At 36.9% G+C, this 17,803-nt stretch overlaps 4 protein-coding genes across 5 annotated transcripts; all 4 read left to right on the top strand.

Annotated features, from left to right (window-relative positions):
* Nucleotides 1-203: 203 nt before the first annotated feature.
* On the top strand, nucleotides 204-2,172 carry LOC100639491 (cycloartenol-C-24-methyltransferase 1-like). Of its 2 annotated transcripts, none has more exons than XM_003387477.3 (6): nucleotides 204-315; nucleotides 412-728; nucleotides 780-932; nucleotides 1,246-1,461; nucleotides 1,509-1,624; nucleotides 1,679-2,172. In XM_003387477.3, exons 2-6 carry the CDS (start codon nucleotides 432-434, stop codon nucleotides 1,914-1,916), a joined length of 1,020 nt encoding a protein of 339 aa, XP_003387525.1. In that variant the 5' UTR covers nucleotides 204-315; nucleotides 412-431; the 3' UTR covers nucleotides 1,917-2,172. The 2 variants fall into 2 exon arrangements, with proteins under 2 accessions (XP_003387525.1, XP_019853593.1); XM_019998034.1 differs by having other exon boundaries at nucleotides 206-299.
* A 141-nt stretch (nucleotides 2,173-2,313) lies between these two features.
* LOC109582940 (regulator of G-protein signaling 22-like) lies at nucleotides 2,314-7,145 on the top strand. Its single transcript, XM_019998035.1, has 18 exons — nucleotides 2,314-2,392; nucleotides 2,449-2,508; nucleotides 2,575-2,712; nucleotides 2,765-3,159; nucleotides 3,214-3,366; nucleotides 3,435-3,765; nucleotides 3,811-3,911; nucleotides 3,989-4,082; nucleotides 4,253-4,354; nucleotides 4,491-4,685; nucleotides 4,759-4,839; nucleotides 4,888-5,151; nucleotides 5,207-5,395; nucleotides 5,481-5,669; nucleotides 5,825-5,989; nucleotides 6,078-6,176; nucleotides 6,318-6,392; nucleotides 6,447-7,145. The coding sequence occupies exons 1-18, from the start codon at nucleotides 2,357-2,359 to the stop codon at nucleotides 7,065-7,067; spliced, it is 3,288 nt and encodes a 1,095-aa protein (XP_019853594.1). The 5' UTR covers nucleotides 2,314-2,356; the 3' UTR covers nucleotides 7,068-7,145.
* On the top strand, nucleotides 7,143-14,561 carry LOC100639364 (phosphatidylinositol 4-phosphate 3-kinase C2 domain-containing subunit beta-like). The gene is made up of 27 exons (XM_011406433.2): nucleotides 7,143-7,777; nucleotides 7,826-7,867; nucleotides 8,089-8,252; nucleotides 8,303-8,532; nucleotides 8,853-8,988; nucleotides 9,035-9,146; nucleotides 9,212-9,508; nucleotides 9,614-9,912; nucleotides 10,043-10,165; nucleotides 10,221-10,373; nucleotides 10,420-10,531; nucleotides 10,588-10,646; nucleotides 10,693-10,776; nucleotides 10,827-11,124; nucleotides 11,166-11,260; nucleotides 11,310-11,592; nucleotides 11,640-11,732; nucleotides 11,781-12,047; nucleotides 12,103-12,160; nucleotides 12,209-12,477; nucleotides 12,526-12,635; nucleotides 12,711-12,839; nucleotides 12,907-12,982; nucleotides 13,066-13,242; nucleotides 13,405-13,549; nucleotides 13,938-14,173; nucleotides 14,219-14,561. Exons 1-27 carry the CDS (start codon nucleotides 7,190-7,192, stop codon nucleotides 14,411-14,413), a joined length of 4,830 nt encoding a protein of 1,609 aa, XP_011404735.1. The 5' UTR covers nucleotides 7,143-7,189; the 3' UTR covers nucleotides 14,414-14,561.
* Nucleotides 14,562-14,625: 64 nt separating this feature from the next.
* On the top strand, nucleotides 14,626-17,651 carry LOC105313207 (battenin-like). The gene is made up of 14 exons (XM_019998026.1): nucleotides 14,626-14,710; nucleotides 14,757-14,836; nucleotides 14,889-14,956; nucleotides 15,106-15,183; nucleotides 15,366-15,453; nucleotides 15,496-15,602; nucleotides 15,652-15,751; nucleotides 15,812-15,930; nucleotides 15,979-16,091; nucleotides 16,144-16,206; nucleotides 16,251-16,316; nucleotides 16,439-16,549; nucleotides 16,605-16,665; nucleotides 17,237-17,651. The coding sequence occupies exons 1-14, from the start codon at nucleotides 14,675-14,677 to the stop codon at nucleotides 17,401-17,403; spliced, it is 1,257 nt and encodes a 418-aa protein (XP_019853585.1). The 5' UTR covers nucleotides 14,626-14,674; the 3' UTR covers nucleotides 17,404-17,651.
* The last annotated feature ends 152 nt before the right edge of the window (nucleotides 17,652-17,803 follow it).

Genomic DNA, 17,803 nt, shown 5'->3' with positions numbered 1-17,803 from the left:
AGTTTTAGCGACTCTATATAAATGTCGGATGGCCATCATCATGCAGCTGCTAGTAGGACAGCAGCTAGCAGTAGCTCAGGCTGTACTGGACAGAAACTGTCTCTGGCTTAGTGGCTAGTGGGCTTTGTCCTCTGCTGCAGACCTATAAGTTATGTATCTATCATGCGATGCCATGCTGCCGGGCTGATCTGGTGTGATCCTACTTATGGTTCGATTTCCTAACGCGTCATTATCTTGTTTCCTGTACTGACCTTTGTTGGGTTGCATAGATCTCTACCAATCGGATCTTTAGTTTCACAGTACGTACTGCACGTGGTATGTTCAGTCAGTGGTGTGTTTTTTATGAGACCATGAGGAAACCTTATAAGATCATGCATAGTTCAAAAATATTTGTTTGTTCTATTTCTTTAGACTTTATCAAAAAATAATTCATGGCAAGTTCTTCAGTTTTGAATGTCTCTCATTTGAGCAGTGAGTCTGCTCCAGCAGTGGTTAATCATTACACTGGGTTTTTTGACAAGAAGACAGAAGTCAAGGAGAGGGAGAAAAATGCCACAGACATGGTAACGTCATTTTATGAGCTGGTGACTGACTTCTATGAGTATGGATATGGAGAATGCTTCCACTTCTTTCCTGTTTATGACAGTCAGTCATTCAAGGAATCACTCATTGAGTATGAGAAGGAACTAGCAAAAGCTCTTAATGTCCAGCCAGGAAGCACACTACTGGTAAAGACCAGTTATAATACTGGCTGTATAATCCCGCTCTCTTTATTGTAGGATATTGGCTGTGGGATTGGAGGCCCAGGCCGTATCATTGCTAGACAGACTGGAACAACAATCACTGGACTTAACATCAGTGACTACCAGATCAAGAGGGCAAAGGCACTCACTGAAAAAGCTGGCCTTCAGACAAAATGTATCTATGAAAAGGTATATTAACAGAACCTGTAGAAGTCTTTTCATTAAGGAATTCTCTCTATTGTACAATTACATAGTTCATTGTCTTGATTAGATTCTTACACTATATAATGTGATTAGTATATGTATACATGTTATTGTGAATGAGTACAGCAGTAGAAGGAATTAATGTGTCAAACGGTAGATTTTTGGCTAATTAAGCTTGAATGGGTAAACCGCATAATTAAAAATGACTATGATTTCATGGTCATATTGTTATAATCTTTTTTTACAAATTGCAGTCAGTGAATCATAATTTTGGCTATTTGCAATTGTTTGTGTGTAGGGAGACTTCTGCAAAATGACCCAGTTCCAAGACAACTCCTTTGATGGTTGCTATGCTATTGAGGCTACCTGTCACTCCCAGGACCCACTGCTGGTCTACAAAGAAGTGGCACGTGTTTTAAAGCCTGGAGCTGTCTTTGTTGACAGTGCTTGGGTCATGACTGATAAATATAAACCAGGAGATCCAGTACATGAAAAGATAAAACATGAAATATTAGTAAGTAGCAGTGTACCTGAAGAGTGTGGTATAATGGACTCTTTTAGATTGGGAACGGACTCCCTGACTTGAGAACTGAACAAGTGTTGCTTGATAAAATGAGAGAGGCTGGACTGGAAATTGTGGAGTCAGTTGATTATTCTTTGCAGGGAGACCTCCCATGGTTAGTGCTCATGCAGATGATAGTATGATATTAGCTATTTCTTGTACTCTATAGGTATACTTATCTAGTTGGGAAAAGCTGCTTTTCTATGCAGAGTTTCAGGATCTCCTGGTTAGGTAGGATGATGACCCATTATCTTGTCTCTGGTCTTGAAATGGCACGCCTTGTTCCCTTTGGGGCCAGTAAGACTCACTCAGTTCTACTGACAGCTGCTGATGGGCTAGTTGCCTCAGGGAAACTCAAGATATTCACACCAATGCTACGTATTGTTGCAAGAAAGCCACTGAAATGATTGAAGCATTAAATATATCACACAAAACACAAACGCACATTAATTTATTCCAGACTGTAGAGCACCAGTGTTATCGCACATGCACCTATTTTCATTGCACATTGCTAATAATAATTATTATTAAATAAATTTTTATCTTTATTTTGAATTTTTTGACCTATACATCAGTGTGAATCATGAGTTACTAACGTATGTTGGTGACAACTGGCGAGGTTGCTGGTAATATTCAATATCGTCAACTTTATTGTTTAGCTGTAGCATGAATTTTGTTAATTGTTCATTGTAAATTTAATTTTGAAAAATATCACAACTGGAAGCAACATTCATAATAGTGGAGTATCAAGAGTTCAAGCACCTTCCTATTATTCATAATCTATAGACTATCTATTTTATTCATAGGTGGGCGTCAGTCAGACTCAGTAGTTTGGCAACACAACAACATGGAGGCACCTCAAGGTTTATCTCCTGATACACTGGTTGGTTGGTGCAGCACTCAAGTATTGCTTCGATTCCTCGGTCTTGCCATTTTTAGGTATTATTCTTGAAGGATAGGACATTTGTAGAATACCTCAATTCTTTCTTGTTGCTACCAGTAAGTTAAACCTGGACCTGACTAATGAACTGCAGTATTTTCCAATTTCCATGTTATTTCCTGCAGTTATTCTCCACTCAAGTCTTTTATGATACAACGAGTGGTTCGTTTCAACTCGTCTCAACACCTCTACCTCACTATAATGATGAGTCAAGCGCCTCCACCACTACACTCTACATCACAGAAGATGACATCAGTGGATTGGTGAGCTACTTCATATCAGTTGTTTGATGTGTCTCCTCTCCTCCTACTCTAGTTCCTTGACTCTCACTCCATTATTCAGTGGATAATAGAAGAAAGACTTCCATTGTTCATTAACAGTGATATATACAGTGAATATCTTCTTTGTCATTCCTTGAAATCTTCTTCAAGGCGTGTTCTTGGTAAGCTATCCCAAGATGAAAGAAGTACTCCATTTCTTGCTGGACGAGATCGAAAGAAATCATCAAGACAAAGATCATCACGGACCCGCTCTGGGGGTCAGCGCTCAATTAAATCCTCGAGGAGAAGAAACGAGTTTGAGAACCCTGGCAAGGCAGAAATGAAGCAGTTTAAGATGTTCTTGAAAGACAAAAGTGGATTAAAAAACTGGCTCTTCTGTATTGACTTTTTGCAATTGATGAACACAACTGGTGAAAAGGACAAGAACAAGTAATGGACAGGCATAAGTACATGCATTAGATAATGGTATGATATTTTCAATAGGTTGTTTAAAGAAATTAGAGAAAGATATTTCACAATTACTTCTTCACTAGCTCTATCAAATGAACCAGTCTCTGTCTGTGTCTCTGGTAGTCTAACACTAAACTCATTACGACATGTTTATGATACCCTATTGGAAGGACTCATAAACTACTGGTTAGTCTAATAATAGCTGTTAGTGAAATCCTTTCATTGTACACTTTAAAGTACATCATTATTTGTAGGTATCCCAGGTTTTTGTTAAGTATTGTCCCATTCACGTCATCAGGAGGTACAATCTCTCATTCTCTATCACTTCCTTCTGTCACTCTTTATGATGATAAAGCACCTCATCCCTCGGATGTGACCACACCCACTATAAGGCTTGTCTCTAAACCCAGGCCTCAACTCTCACGTCCCAGTACTCAACCGACTCAAAGTATCCAACCCAGTCATAGGACCCAATCAAGACTAGTCTGGACCAGTGGCAGCCAGAGCTCCATTGAGCCTAAGTGCATTAAACTAGCAAAGTTTAACAAGTACCCGATAGTGCCCAGCGGTAGGACTAGCATTACTGTTAGTTATTCAGTAGTTATTGTTGAGGTTGTTAACCATTATTAGGGGACGCCAGTATTACCACACACTCTCAGCACTAATGAGCTCCAAGTGTTGTCAATAAATGGAACACCAATAGCACTGGATGAGAGACTACCTTATTACAAGTACATGTACTGTATAATTCATGAGAATCTTTAACTATTTGTATCTTTGGCTCTCTTCTATTCCATTTCTGGTGCAGTGACAATCATAAATTATTCATGAAGTGTTTGGCTGTTGAAAGGAGAAAATGTGGAGGATATTTTCAAAACTTTCTGCAATCTCTTGAGCAAAAAGTAAAGTTCATGACTTACGGTATTTTCTGATACATATACTTGTGCTTAAGTTTGAGCTGATTCTGATCAAAATTGATTTTTTTACGAATTTTTTAAGTTTCTCCAATATCAGACAAAAGTTTACATCAAAACTGGCCAATATTGTATGTGGTGGCTGTTGTTTTTTGTAGGTTTATCTTAATTGTCTTCACTTTTGGAGGGAGACCCAAAGCTACAAGATGCTGTTCTTTGCTTCAGATTTTAACCCAATCCTCGTGGAGACTAAAGCTAAGGTTATATCAATGATACACTAACCTCCTGTTCATGTACATATATATATACCACAAGCACTTTACAAACATGAAACTTATTTCAAAGATAGACAAAATGGACACTGTTTAAATAATATTTTTATTTCATTAACTGCAGCTGATATACTCTTTTCATATCCTGGAGTATAGCCAGGCTAATATTGATTGTCCTTGTTATATTATTGAGTACATATCAGGAAGACTCTGGCCGCCATTTGAAGACATATTTGACAAAGCAGAGGAACATGCTCTGAACATACTTGAAGAGAAATGGATCGAACTATGTCAAAGGGACAGAGAAACCTTTGAACAGGTGAAAGACTCTCACTATGATACTGTGTAGTTATAATGAGAGGCTATATTTACTGTGTTATATCTCTCATTAGATGCAATCCGTTAATTCTGATTTGAGTCTTCATCATGTTTCTGCTCTTAACAATAAAGAACTGGATAAACTCAGTGAAGAGGTACCTATACAACTGCTCATTAATGTGTTCCTATTATGACCACTGTAGTATTCATCACTGGGTAGCTCTAGCACTGAGAGTATGGGTAGTGTCTCTATCATATCTTCATCTCCTCAACCAGTAACAGTATCACCAGCTGCAGCAACAGTACGAGTGGATCCATCAGCTAATGATAGAGTTGCTCCTTCTGCTAATATTAAACGAGTCAGTATCCATCATAAATCCCTCGGTGAGGATGAAGAGCGTTCTTCTGGAAGAGAGGCTAATTTTAACGATGTTATTAAGAACCCAAAAGAACTTGAGTTCTTCAAAGTAAATCATGATATAGTGATGGAGTATTATTTTGAATGTTTGGTTCTCTTTAAAGATATTCCTCAACGACAATGGAGGTGCCATTGATTTAAAGTTCTGGCTTGAGATTGAGTCATTTCGCTCGCTGCCGACCAGTGACATGGTCCTAAAGAATATGAAAGCTAAAAAGATTAGAAGTGATTATTTCAATAAATCATATCTCTTTGGGGACAGTAGCCCATTCAGCAAGGAGACACAGAGAGAGGTAGTTTAATAAAGTGTTTTAATGTTGATCGATATAATCATGTAATCAATCTCTATCCTTGTTCCTTTCTCTACATGTGCTGTAGGTTGTTTCATTTGGAGGGAGCCATAAGCTCCCCTTAAGACCAAAGTCACCAGTTTTCAGAGAAGCACAGAAACACATTCGCAGCAGACTTGAGAAGAAATGGATACCATTGTTTACGAGGAGCCCGGACTATCTTGAAAGACACGGAGTGAAGGACCCTAGCAATGAGACCAAGGAAGAAGTGATTGATGTAAGAGTAATCAAACAATATACTAACAATATACTAACAATATACACTAGTTGTATCGTTAATCAGTTTCAGTATAACTATGATTAATTATAATTATTAAAGTGTTTGTAAATCAATTTATGTAACTAGCTCTAGTCTCATAATTATCATTTTAGTCTTCTAAAGTTTATACTGAGTCTGAAGACACTTTGAAACTGAAGCAGACATTGTATGATTCCAAGAGACGTGAGCTCTTTAAGACATTTCTGTGCATTAAAGCACCAAAGGGGACAAACACTTCAAATAATGTTGACTTCTGGCTGGAGATACAGAGATTTAAAGTAATCATAGTCTATGTTTGTCAACTTGCATCAATTAATAATAATAATAATGTTTTAGTGACGGAATGTTTTGTTTTTTTATTTCTAGGAAATGTTTCATTATCAGATGAATCATTCTCTCTTATTTGCTAAAATGAGGGCAATATTAAATTGTTACATACAGTCACCTTGCAATCCAAAGCTACAGGTAACTGCAACAATGTCTGTAAGCAATATTTGTTACAACTTTAAAAATTTATAAAAAATTTAATTTTGATCGGAATCAACTCAAACTTTCTACACAACATAATTACATGTATTTTGTTTCATGTTTTTAATGTCTCCACAGGTAACTCTTCCTCTATCAGTTGCTGATGAATTAGTAAGTAAGCCTTTTGGTCCTTACATGTTCAGGGAAGCACAGGTGCTTATTAATACAATTTTGTGTCTTAAATTGTTCAAAATCTTTTCTACTTAGAACTGCATATTCCGTTACCTTCAAACAGCTTGGGAAGACTATCAGTCGTTTTGTGAGTCTCATCCAAACAGACCATTAGCAGAAGCACTCGTGGAGTTAAGAGATTTCATTGCAAATGAGAGACAAGAAGCAGAAGAGAGAATAAAAATGAAGGAGCTATTGTCTGCTACTCAGTCACCTCTCGCTCACCTTGAAACTGAGGAAGAAAGAAAAGCAAGGAAAGCAAAAGAGAAAGAATTGAGAGAGTTTGGTGAAATTGGTGTTTCGTTTAAACTGTCTTCACCACAACCAACCTACACCTACTGTGGACAGATATCATCTCTCCAGCATAAGCTCCATCCTGAACTAGGAGGCCCCTCTCATTCTTCTGTTCATGTACTTGATTCATCACTAAATATCAAATTTACTGATGTGCCTCGGGTTAGATTTCATGAGCCTATACAGGACAATCTGGTTAAGGAAACTGGTTTAGCAAGAAGACGGCAACGTTCCCAGTCAGTACCCAGTAGGTCGTCACTAGCTAAAGGATTTCGACTGAGAAGAAACACCACCACCACAGCTGCTGCTGGCATTCCTCTGATTGGAAGTGACAAACAAGAAATGGTGCCTATAATATTATAACAAGATATTTTAAAATGTAATTTTATTAATCCATTGTGTAACAGAAAATGCAAACAAAACATGCATTCTTGTAGGTGTGGCCTTGAGTAGGTGTGGCTGCTCCTATTAAATAGCTGCTCTCAATGGCTGAAAGAGCATTCGCCTTTTGGCTGGAGAAAGAGAGAGAAATGTCTTCTAATCCTCCAGAGGACAGAAACAGAGTAGCTGCTGGCAGAGTTAGTGGTACAGGAGACAAGAACAATACTTTCCCGCGCAGAGAGTCTAGCGGAGAAGAAGCCAGAGGTCTATCAAACTCCCTGACAAAGAGCAGTGCTAGCATAAACACAATACAGTCTGACATTGACCCCAGCGAACTGTTCAGACCTACTAGACCTCCTATAAGAGCAACCCGACCACAGAGCTGTGCTCCTAGCTATACTCGCACAGCTAAGAGTCTTCCATCACTTCAAACATCAACAACACCTCATGGTCCTGCTCCTGGAGGAGAGGACAGTAGTAGTAAGACTAGTAGGACTTCACCTGCTCACGAAACAATCAAAGAAGATGAAGAATGTCCTCCATCATCAGCTCCATCTGCCCAGTCTTCCAAAAGATGGTGGAACAGACCCTCTCATCCTCCTACTACCGGCAGGCACCATTCAGTATCACCTTCTTCTTATTCTTTTGTGAGCTACATCGATGGACCAATCAGATCATCCACACAGACGCAGGTATTAAGGCATTGTTGCCATGACGATGATTAATTAATTGTTTATTAGTTTAATAGAACCTCAAGACCAAGCCTTGATGGAATCGGAGAGGTATGTCTATAAAATGATGAAACCATTTTTATTGGATCACTTATTGTATTGAATGGCTAGTAATGTAGGAAGGAGAATTTAGTGAATTATATGCCAATTACCATTGATCATCCCCGTATGATTCAGAATGCGGTTTTTATTGCCAAATTTGCCAAAAATCCCCTTGTCCCTACAATATTACCAGCTGTATAGTGTGTTCTTTATATTCCTTATACTCTAAGGATCCTTCTCCTGGTCCCATATCCCGTTCCAGTCCTGTTGTTACTCGTCCTACGAGAGCAAGAGCTCACTCTAACTCTCGGACCCGTAACGTCCTACGCCCCCGCACTAAATTAACTACTCCTTCGGAAGATGAACTGAAAGACTTTTGGAACATGGTGCTAAGGTACACTGACCACGCCTCTATCCATACCCACTTTAAACTGCACCCTCTAGAGCTATGGAGACTGTCACTAATAAGCAAATATACTTGAAGAGTCCAACCATATCACGTTATCAGCCTCAAGCCACACCTCCAATAGCCACACCCTCTCCTCCAGGTCATAGACGGGTAGGCCATCAGTCGGTGAGAGGGGGTGTGGCTACTCCGCCCCATATTGCACTAGCAGTTGAGACTGGATTGATAATGAAAGGAGGTGACACTGCACTTGTCATTCACTGCAAAGGTACGCCCTTATTTGTACATGTACATGTACCCGTAATACAGACTAGCCTTGCTATAATGGACACTGTGTCTCTGTTATACAGAGGTGTCCTTTATGTGGAGGTTATTCTATACAGTAAGGAATGTAATTGGTACACTAGGTGCTGTCCGTTAAATGGAGGTGTACGCTATAGAGAGTGTCCATTAAGAGAGACTATATTGTAATAGTTTTTATTTTTAAATTATTATGTTTACTTAAAGTGACTCTTAATTGTCAATTGTTGTTGTATTGTTGTTTATTGTTGTTTATTGTTGTTTATTGTTGTTTATTGTTGTTGATAGCTACTGGTACAGTACAAGACGCTATTAAAGAGATCCTTGGCATGACCACTCATAGTTCTGCCCCTTCTTTATATTCCGTCTCAAATTCCTCAAACTTTTTATTAAAAGTGTGTGGGCGGGATGAGTACATGGAAGGGTAAGCCACACCTCTTTTAATTAACCATTGACCACTCCCCCCACAGCGACAGGTGTCTATTGGACTATGAGTTCGTCCACCATTGTATGAAACTAGCAGTACATGCTCATGTTGTCATTGTTGAGAGAAGCCTAGTCAAACAAATACAGTCGCATATGGTATGATTAATTCAATTTCATCTCCATTATTATTATTATTATTATTATTAATATCGTTATTACAGAAACCCAGTGAGTTAGACATTATATCTACAGTACCGTACCAAGGCTTGTCTCAAGATGACTTAACCTCACTGTTCGATAGTTACGTCACTAAAGATGAAGAGTTTCGCTCATTAATGAAGACTCCGCCCCTTAATTATATCAAACAGTATCAGCATGTCACTGCTTGTGTGAAGCTCCTTTGTGAGAGGGCGGGGTTTATTGAGCCTCACTGTCTCTCTGAGGCAATCTTTAACCTCAAGAGAGCCTGCCAGGTGGCAATGGGCCGAGACTCTTTCTCTACTACCATTGCTCTTGATGTAAGTATAAAATTGTTATTATTATTATTATTATTATTATTATTATTATTATTATTATTATTATTATTATTATTATTATTATTATTATTCATTGATTATTATTAGATGGAGCTGGTGGAAGATGGGTGGAGTCGTATTAATACGTCAGATTTAAAGAAGCAGCAAAAGGACACGGTACAAGATATCACTCAATCCCTTGACCTCCTGCTAGCGGCCGTTAGAACTACTGTGGAGACATACTGTGTTACCATGGAAACACCTTTTGAACCTGTGTGGATTGAAGATGGTTCTAGTGTTGGGGACGTGTCAGGGGGTGTGGCCAGAGCAGGTGTGGTTGATTCTGAATTGAAGTTACGAGTCAAAGTTTGTGCACTTCACAGAATACCAGCACAGGAACTCTGCCAGTAATTATTTATTTGTTTTATTTTTCTTATCCGTTTCCTTTTTGGCTTAGTTTTCTTATTTTTGTTTTTATATTTTATCAATTGTTTATTGTTTTTTGTTTATTTATGTTGCTTTCCATTCCCATATTAGGTATCATATTTTCCAGCTGGAAATGTGTGTCTATTACGGTGGCAAGCCTTTGTGTAAAAAGGTTTTTGCTCCAAAATCAAAAATATCCCGCGGGTTCTTCCCTTTTATAACCTGGGACAAATGGTAAGTTTAATTAATAATAATAATAATAATAATAATAATAATAATAATAAATTAGGTTAAATACTTATATTCAACTTGATCAATTGCCCCTTGAGTCCAGGATGTGTTTCACCCTTTATGGGCTCCTCCCTCCTCCAAGCAATAAAGACTATCGACACATCAAGGAGCCTCTAGCCTGGGTATCAACAAGACTGTTCACGTCCAGAGGGTAAGTGAGTGGTCAGGAGGTGTGGTCTTAGCTCTACCCCATACAGTCGGCTGGTGAGTGGTATTAAGATGTTAGGAATGTGGCGAGATGATTCTCCAGCTGATCCTTTGAACACAGTCACTAACGACATTAAAAACAGGAAGAGCATTGCTTTAGAGGTACTGCTACATACAGTACATTGTGCTTATTGTATTAATTGTGTTGTGTTTTTTAGATTTATTTTGAAAATTATAATCACACTTATGTATCACCAAGAAACACCTCCTCATCAGGGTAATATAATGCATTAATTAATGATATTAATTGATTTATCAATTAGGTCCTTGAGGCCAGTGAGACCATTCCCCGTTAAAGCCATTGCTGATAATTTAAATGATCTTGTCTTGAAAGATCGATTTGAAGAGTAGGTTGAAATATATTAATAATGTACCTCCTGCCCCTCCCACTCATTAGGTTATCGGAAGATGATAAGAAGTGGGTGTGGGCCCATCGCTCATCATGTCCTTCTGTCCTTTGTTCCCATGCCCGTGGTCTCCCTCTTCTGCTGTCAGTGGTGCCATCATGGCACTCCAGCAACCTCTCAACAGTCTATCAGCTACTGGCCCAATGGTCCAATGACATTCACCCAACGTACGGTCTGGAGCTATTGGATTCTCAGTATCCCGACTCTGTTGTGAGGAAAAAGGCAACTGATATTGTTAGCCAGTTATCAGAAGATGATTTCATTGATTTGTTACCACAGCTGGTTCAAGTATGCCATATTTAATTTATTTATTTATTTTCTTTTTTTAGTCTTTAAAATATGATAATTTTCTTGTGTCTCCGATGATAAACCTTTTCATATCAAAAGTCACCACCTCTCCAAGGATCGCTCATTTTCTCTACTGGTAAGCCACACCCAGGCCAGACCCCTAGCCAACCCACCAATCCCTTTAGGACTCTCCTCCCACTAAAAGATGATCAGTATTTTGGTGGTCTGTACACACTACTACTGGCAGCTGTTCAGACTGCCTGTGGAGAAGAGATGGGAATGGAACTCTCCAATCAACTGGACATGATCCATGGGCTCAACGATGTAGCAATGACCGTTAAATCATCAAAAGATCACCAGAGGCAAACCTCACTGGTCACTGGAATACAGCACCTGGCGGGAACCCTACCACCTGTCATCAGACTCCCCCTCAACCCAGCACTGCAGTGCTGTGACATCGACATTGAGGTATAGGTATCTGTTTGTTTATTTATTTATTTATTTATTTATTCTAGAGTTGTTCCTTTTTTAATTCTAAGACTCTTCCACTGAAAATTGCATTCAAGAATGCCGACCCATTTGGGAATAACATAGACATTATTTATAAAGTACAAATACAGGCATGGTCATTATTACCGTTATTCCTTGCCCCGTAGGCTGGTGATGACTTGCGTCAGGATATGTTGGCCCTTCAGTTGATCCGGTTGATGGATAAGATATGGCTAAGGGCTGGCCTGGACCTGCGTCTCATTACATACCGTGTGCTGTCAACTGGTCGGGACCAAGGGCTAGTGGAGATGGTAACGGAGAGTGCTACTTTAAGACAGATACAGACGGAGCATGGACTGACAGGATCCTTTAAAGATAAACCTTTATCTGAATGGCTCATGAGGTACAACTCATCTGACCTGGCATGGAAACAGGTACCCCAGTTCCTAGTGATATTATCTTCATTGATTCATGTGCTTCATGCTGCAGGCAACTGAGAACTTCACTCATTCCTGTGCTGGCTATTGTGTGGCTACTTATGTACTAGGTATGGTACATGTACATGTATTACTATTATCTATTGTTATTTTTAAAGGTATTTGTGATCGCCACAATGATAATATAATGGTTAAGAAGACAGGCCACATGTTTCATATTGATTTTGGTCGTATCCTTGGTAACGCTCAGATGTTTGGGTCCATTAAGAGAGACAGAGTACCATTTGTCCTCACTCCTGATATGGCTTATGTCATCAATGCTGGAGATAAACCATCCATTAGGTTTCAAAAGTTCACTGATCTTTGCTGCTCGGCTTTTAACGAACTAAGGAAGCACTCACACCTTTTCCTTAGTCTCCTCTCATTGGTAATCCACACCCACTGGTTATTAATGGTTATTAATAGTTATTAATAGTTGTTATCTTCAAATATTCCTGAGTTGTCATCAGTGGATGATATTATGTATGTGAGAGATGCTCTCCTTCCTAATGTAACTGATGAGGAAGCCACTTATCAATTTACAAAGTATAATTATTAATAGTTATTAATGGTTATTGGTAGTTATTGGTAGTTATTAATAGTTATTAACTTCCTTATTAGGAATATAGAAGCTAGTTTGGGAACTATTGCTACTCAGATCAATTTCTTCATTCATAATTTAGCTCAATTTAAATTCTCCACTCCAGCTCCTAGTCATAGCTTACTCTCATTCTGTCCTTCATCATATTCGTAAGTACATGTACATGTACATGTATTTGGACATTGTATTGGTACATTATATTGTTGTTGTTGTTAGGATGGTCACTGATGGAAAGATACAGATGGCAGTTGTAGTTGCTTATTATAAGAAATTCTATCCAGAAAGATATATTGTAAATAATAATAATAATAATAATAATAATAATAATAATAATAATAATAATAATGATAATAATGTATTATTGTGTATTTCTAGTCTTATCAGATCCAGGTCACAAGACGTGATTCTGCTAAACAAGTCGACCTAATCTTCAGGAGGTACAGTGAGTTTCATGAGCTTCAGACAAAACTAGTCGAGTGTTTTCCAAATGAAACAAACCTGCCACACCTACCAAAAAAGACCTACCTACCTGGGACCTCCTATACCAGAGAAGTAAACACTCTAAATAATAATAATAATAATAATAATAATAATAATAATAATAATAATAATAATAATAATAATAATAATAATAATAATAATAATAATAATAATAATAATAATAATAATAATAATAATAATAATAACAATAATGAGAAATTTGTTGTTGTTTAGACGTCAGAGAAGCGTCGTGATGCTCTCAATGTGTACCTCCAGTCGCTACTGACGATGAGTCCAATTGTGTCTGAGTCAGATATAGTCTACACCTTCCTTCACTGCTTGATGAGGGATGAGCAGGATCTGAGGACAATGAAAGAAGGTAATGACATCATCCACCACTTTCTGATGCATATACATGTACTTATGTTGTGTAGAAAGTTTGAGCTGATTCCAACCAAGTTTGGATTTTTTACGAATTTTTAAAGTTGCTCCAAAATCGGGCCAAAGTCCCTGTACTATAGTACATGGTCTCGGGCCAAATTTTGCCAAAAATGAAAAGGAGAGAATTCTTCATTTTTATAACTTTATCTGATGCATATACATGTACTTATGTTGTATAGAAAGTTTGAGCTGATCCCGATCAAGTTTGGATATTTTATGAATTTTTAAAGTTGCTCCAAAATTTTGCCAAAAATGAAAAGGAGAGAACTCTCCATTTTTATTGTACATGTACATGTACTTACATTAAAAGTGTTCATTTCTTCCAGAGGAGCAAACAGCTGCTGATACTGTGAGTGGTAAGGTTAAGTTGGACCTTCATTATCGCGAGGACCAGCAGAAGCTGTCAATAATGGTCCAACATGCGAGGGAACTGGTGCCCAGGGAGGGGGCGGAGTCAATTGATCCTTACGTAAAGCTCTACCTGTTACCTGATCCAACTAAAGCCACGAAACTAAAAACTAAAATAGCTAGGAAGACACTCAACCCAACTTATAATGAGACAGTAAGTGTTAATGTGTCTTAACAATAGAGTCCAGTGGTTCTTTAGTTTCAGTACAGTCTCTCTCAAACTGACTTGAGGTCCAGGTGCCTCCAGCTGACAGTGTGGGACGCCAGCAGCTTATTGAGTAAGGAGTGCATTGGCTGTGTACTGATAGAGTTTAAGGAGAAATACAGAGACTTAGCCAAAGGATGGACCTCGTGGTTTGATCTACAACCTACCTCCCTCGTTAATAGATCTTGAACTTTATTATTATTATTATTATTATTATTATTATTATTATTATTATTATTATTATTATTATATTATAATTAATAGATGAGTGCTTTATTACCCAATCACTTAGATATAAATATATTGTTTATGTTGTTTATGTTGTTAAAATTAAAAATCTAAAGTAAACTTTATTAAAGTAAACTAGTAAAGTATCCGGAAGTATACTGAAACCACGTGATCTAGCCCCACCCACAATCCATTATCAATCATTGATTGCAGCAGTACAGTATGTCCTCCAATAAAGTATATTTTTACAGAAACTGGGTATATATTACTTTCCTGGAGTTAGTTGTTTATTTCCTTTCTTTAGATTGGTTTCTTCATACTTGGTACTATCAATAATCTTCCCTATGTAGTCGTTAATTCATCTGCTAAGGTCCTCTCCACCAGGTATGTGTATGTTTATTTTGTCAGACATTTTAACAGCAACTTTGCTCTTTAGTTTTGGGCAGGCTAACCTTGTCACTTTGGTTATGTTTTCAAATGTTGCTCTTGGATTTGTTGCTAAAGGTAATTAATTCCTAAGTTTGCTTTAAAATTGGCCAAAGGTCATGCAAGTAGTACATAATAATGAACAAGTATTTAGGTTTAGTCATTGGGCGTCATGTATAGTTTTATCATTTCTATAATCATCATTATTGAGTCTCCACCCACTTCAGGTGCCAATACTCTTATATCAACGACCAGTTTCCCGTTTTGGATTCGGTTTATATTCAACGGATGCTTAATGGCAGCTGGTAAAATATTTAAAATCTACCGTATATTATTATTATTATTATTATTATTATTATTATTATTATTATTATTATTATTATTATTGTTATTATTATTGTTATTATTATTATTATTATTTCTATTATATATTATTCAAAGTTATGAATAACTGGTCTTAAACCAGTCTTACTTGTTTCATTAACAGGTCTTACTGGTGTTATCTTAGCTCCTAATTTTTGGATTGCTCTGGCCTCCATAGTCCTAACTGGAATGAGTTCTTCTTTTGGGGAAAAGTGAGTCAACCAGCACCTGCTCATGACCTGTCCCTCCTTTAGTTTGACATTAGGGTTTTTGAGTAAGTTCAGTAAAGAACACATTAATGCCTGGTCTAGTGGTACTGGAATGGCTGGAGTAGTCGGAGCTGTTCTCTACATAGCGCTATGTAAGGGGTGTGGCTTCAAAGGGGGTGTGGTTTATCATTTATTTCACAGCTTGCATAGCGGAGGTGACAGTGGTCAGTGGTAACCATGGTAACACTGTTATTGATCCTGATTCGACTGACTATGCAAGCAAATTGAAAAAGATAAACAGGTAAACAACAACATACTAATAATTAATTAATTAATGAATATTAATTAATTAATGAATTAGGTTTGTATTTATTGGGACTCTGCCTATCATTGTATTATACTGGGGAGCTTATTTTATTCTAATTAAAGCCCCACCAGCTGTGAAAGAATCAAATAACGAAGAAACCCAGCCTCTTCAAAGTATGCCCCCAGTCCTTACCTTCACTAGATTCATTTCTTTTCTCTCAGTTCAAGATAAAGTCAGTAATAATGACCCTGGAGTGGTAGCAGCTGCTTCAGGTGAAGGTTCTTTCAAAAGAATATTAAGATGTTTAAAGCTGTCTTCATGGCTAATTTTTAATGTAAGAAGTTTTATCTTTATTAATCTGATGGTTATTGCTTCTCAATCATTAGATGATTTTCGTATATTTTTTTGAATACACTTGTAGAGGCTTTGCCGCCAAAAGTAGACCAGAGGTACAGTATGTCTCTTCATTTATTTATTTTATTTTTATTAATAGGAAGAATTCTCTATCAGTGAATTACAATGTCCTGAACTTTATGCATCGCTTCAACTTTGTTATCAAGTAATTGATTGGAGCCCATACATCTATCCACTGACACTGTGTCCTTATTCATTATTATTATTATTATTATTATTATTATTATTATTATTATTATTATTATTATTATTATTATTATTATGTAGGCTGGTGTCTTTGTCTCAAGATCATCAGTTCAATTATTTCAAATTAGACAAATTCACATTTTCACTTTATTTCAATTAATTAATATGATTGTATGGATACTGCAAGCATGGGTGAGTGGGTGTGGCAATCAATTAATTATTTATTTATTTATGTATTATTATTTAGTGGAAGTTTCTCCCAGTCTATGTACTGCCGTCTTACATGGTTTTCGTTGGATTATTAGGAGGTAATAGAGAAACTATAAAATTATTTGTTGGAATCAGCTCAAACTTTCTACACAGCATAGGGGCATCAATATGTATCAGAAAATGTAATAAAAATTTGGGGTGATTTCGGAGCCATTTTTTGGAAAAAACCATGGGCTATAGTACAGGGATTTTTTCAAAATTTTGACGTTTTCTTAAAATGGCCGTAACTTGAAAAATTGAAGTCGGAATCACCCCAAACTTTCTACACAGCATAAGGGCATCAATATGTATCACAAAATGTAATAAAAATTTGGGGTAGTTTTGGAGCCATTTTTTGGAAAAAACCATGGGCTATAGTACAGGGATTTTTTCAGAATTTTGACGTTTTCTTAAAATGGCCGTAACTTTAAAAATTGAAGTTGGAATCAGCTCAAACTTTCTACACAGCATAAGGGCATCAATATGTATCACAAAATGTAATAAAATTTGGGATGGTTTTGGAGCTAATTTTTTGGAAAAAACCATGGACTATAGTACAGGGGATTTTTCTGAAAAGACCATGGACTATATTTCCTTTTTTGAATTGCTTCTCTCCCTCTCCTCCTCCAGGTGCTTCATATGTTAATATATTCTATTTATTGAGAACAGACGAGAAGTATCCTTCATCAGATAGAGAACTCTGTACTAATTTAGTCGGAATGAGCATCTCAATCGGGATTCTGTTAGGAACTGGCCTACCTATACCTCTGTTTAAAACAATATTTGCTGATAAATAATAATAATAATAAACATTTATGCAATCATGTCTGTAGTTATTTTTATGTCAAGTTTGAATAAGTTTTATATTTTAAATGTTAAATTGACAGGTATATACTGTTACAAATCATTATTATCATATTTATATTACAAATGGACATCATTTCCTCTTTCATTGTTACTATCACTATTATTAATATGTACACATCACTATAGTAATTTGTACAATTCATTGGTAATTCAATTTGACTCTAACAAATTGGAGTAATCGATATTCTAAGAATCAATTAATTTTATTAACATAAGAATTGTAATTAGAGGCAAACCAAACTGTATGTGAATAAATGAATAATCATAATAATAATAATAATAATAATAATAATAATAATAATAATAATAATAATAATAATAATAATAATA

This window comes from Amphimedon queenslandica, unplaced genomic scaffold, assembly GCF_000090795.2.
Source record: "Amphimedon queenslandica unplaced genomic scaffold, v1.1 AMPQUscaffold_13344, whole genome shotgun sequence".
In the NCBI taxonomy this organism is placed as follows: Eukaryota; Metazoa; Porifera; class Demospongiae; order Haplosclerida; family Niphatidae; genus Amphimedon; species Amphimedon queenslandica.
The sequence above is the reverse complement of the archived record's forward strand: the minus strand, read 5'-3'. Positions and strand labels throughout refer to the sequence as shown.

What these genes read in the sequence shown, in the direction of transcription:
- LOC100639491 (XM_003387477.3), top strand. Translation starts at nt 432, where the DNA reads ATGGCAAGTTCTTCAGTTTTGAATGTCTCTCATTTGAGCAGTGAGTCT. An exon ending in AGCCAGGAAGCACACTACTG is followed by an intron (nt 729 to 779) that starts GTAAAGACCAGT and finishes TCTTTATTGTAG; the next exon opens with GATATTGGCTGTGGGATTGG. An exon ending in CAAAATGTATCTATGAAAAG is followed by an intron (nt 933 to 1,245) that starts GTATATTAACAG and finishes GTTTGTGTGTAG; the next exon opens with GGAGACTTCTGCAAAATGAC.
- LOC100639364 (XM_011406433.2), top strand. Translation starts at nt 7,190, where the DNA reads ATGGCTGAAAGAGCATTCGCCTTTTGGCTGGAGAAAGAGAGAGAAATG. An exon ending in TTTTGGAACATGGTGCTAAG is followed by an intron (nt 8,253 to 8,302) that starts GTACACTGACCA and finishes TGCACCCTCTAG; the next exon opens with AGCTATGGAGACTGTCACTA. An exon ending in TGTGGCTACTTATGTACTAG is followed by an intron (nt 12,161 to 12,208) that starts GTATGGTACATG and finishes TTATTTTTAAAG; the next exon opens with GTATTTGTGATCGCCACAAT.
- LOC105313207 (XM_019998026.1), top strand. Translation starts at nt 14,675, where the DNA reads ATGTCCTCCAATAAAGTATATTTTTACAGAAACTGG. An exon ending in AAATTGAAAAAGATAAACAG is followed by an intron (nt 15,752 to 15,811) that starts GTAAACAACAAC and finishes TTAATGAATTAG; the next exon opens with GTTTGTATTTATTGGGACTC. An exon ending in CCGCCAAAAGTAGACCAGAG is followed by an intron (nt 16,207 to 16,250) that starts GTACAGTATGTC and finishes TTTTATTAATAG; the next exon opens with GAAGAATTCTCTATCAGTGA.
- LOC109582940 (XM_019998035.1), top strand. Translation starts at nt 2,357, where the DNA reads ATGGAGGCACCTCAAGGTTTATCTCCTGATACACTG. An exon ending in GCGGTAGGACTAGCATTACT is followed by an intron (nt 3,766 to 3,810) that starts GTTAGTTATTCA and finishes AACCATTATTAG; the next exon opens with GGGACGCCAGTATTACCACA. An exon ending in TGGATAAACTCAGTGAAGAG is followed by an intron (nt 4,840 to 4,887) that starts GTACCTATACAA and finishes TGACCACTGTAG; the next exon opens with TATTCATCACTGGGTAGCTC.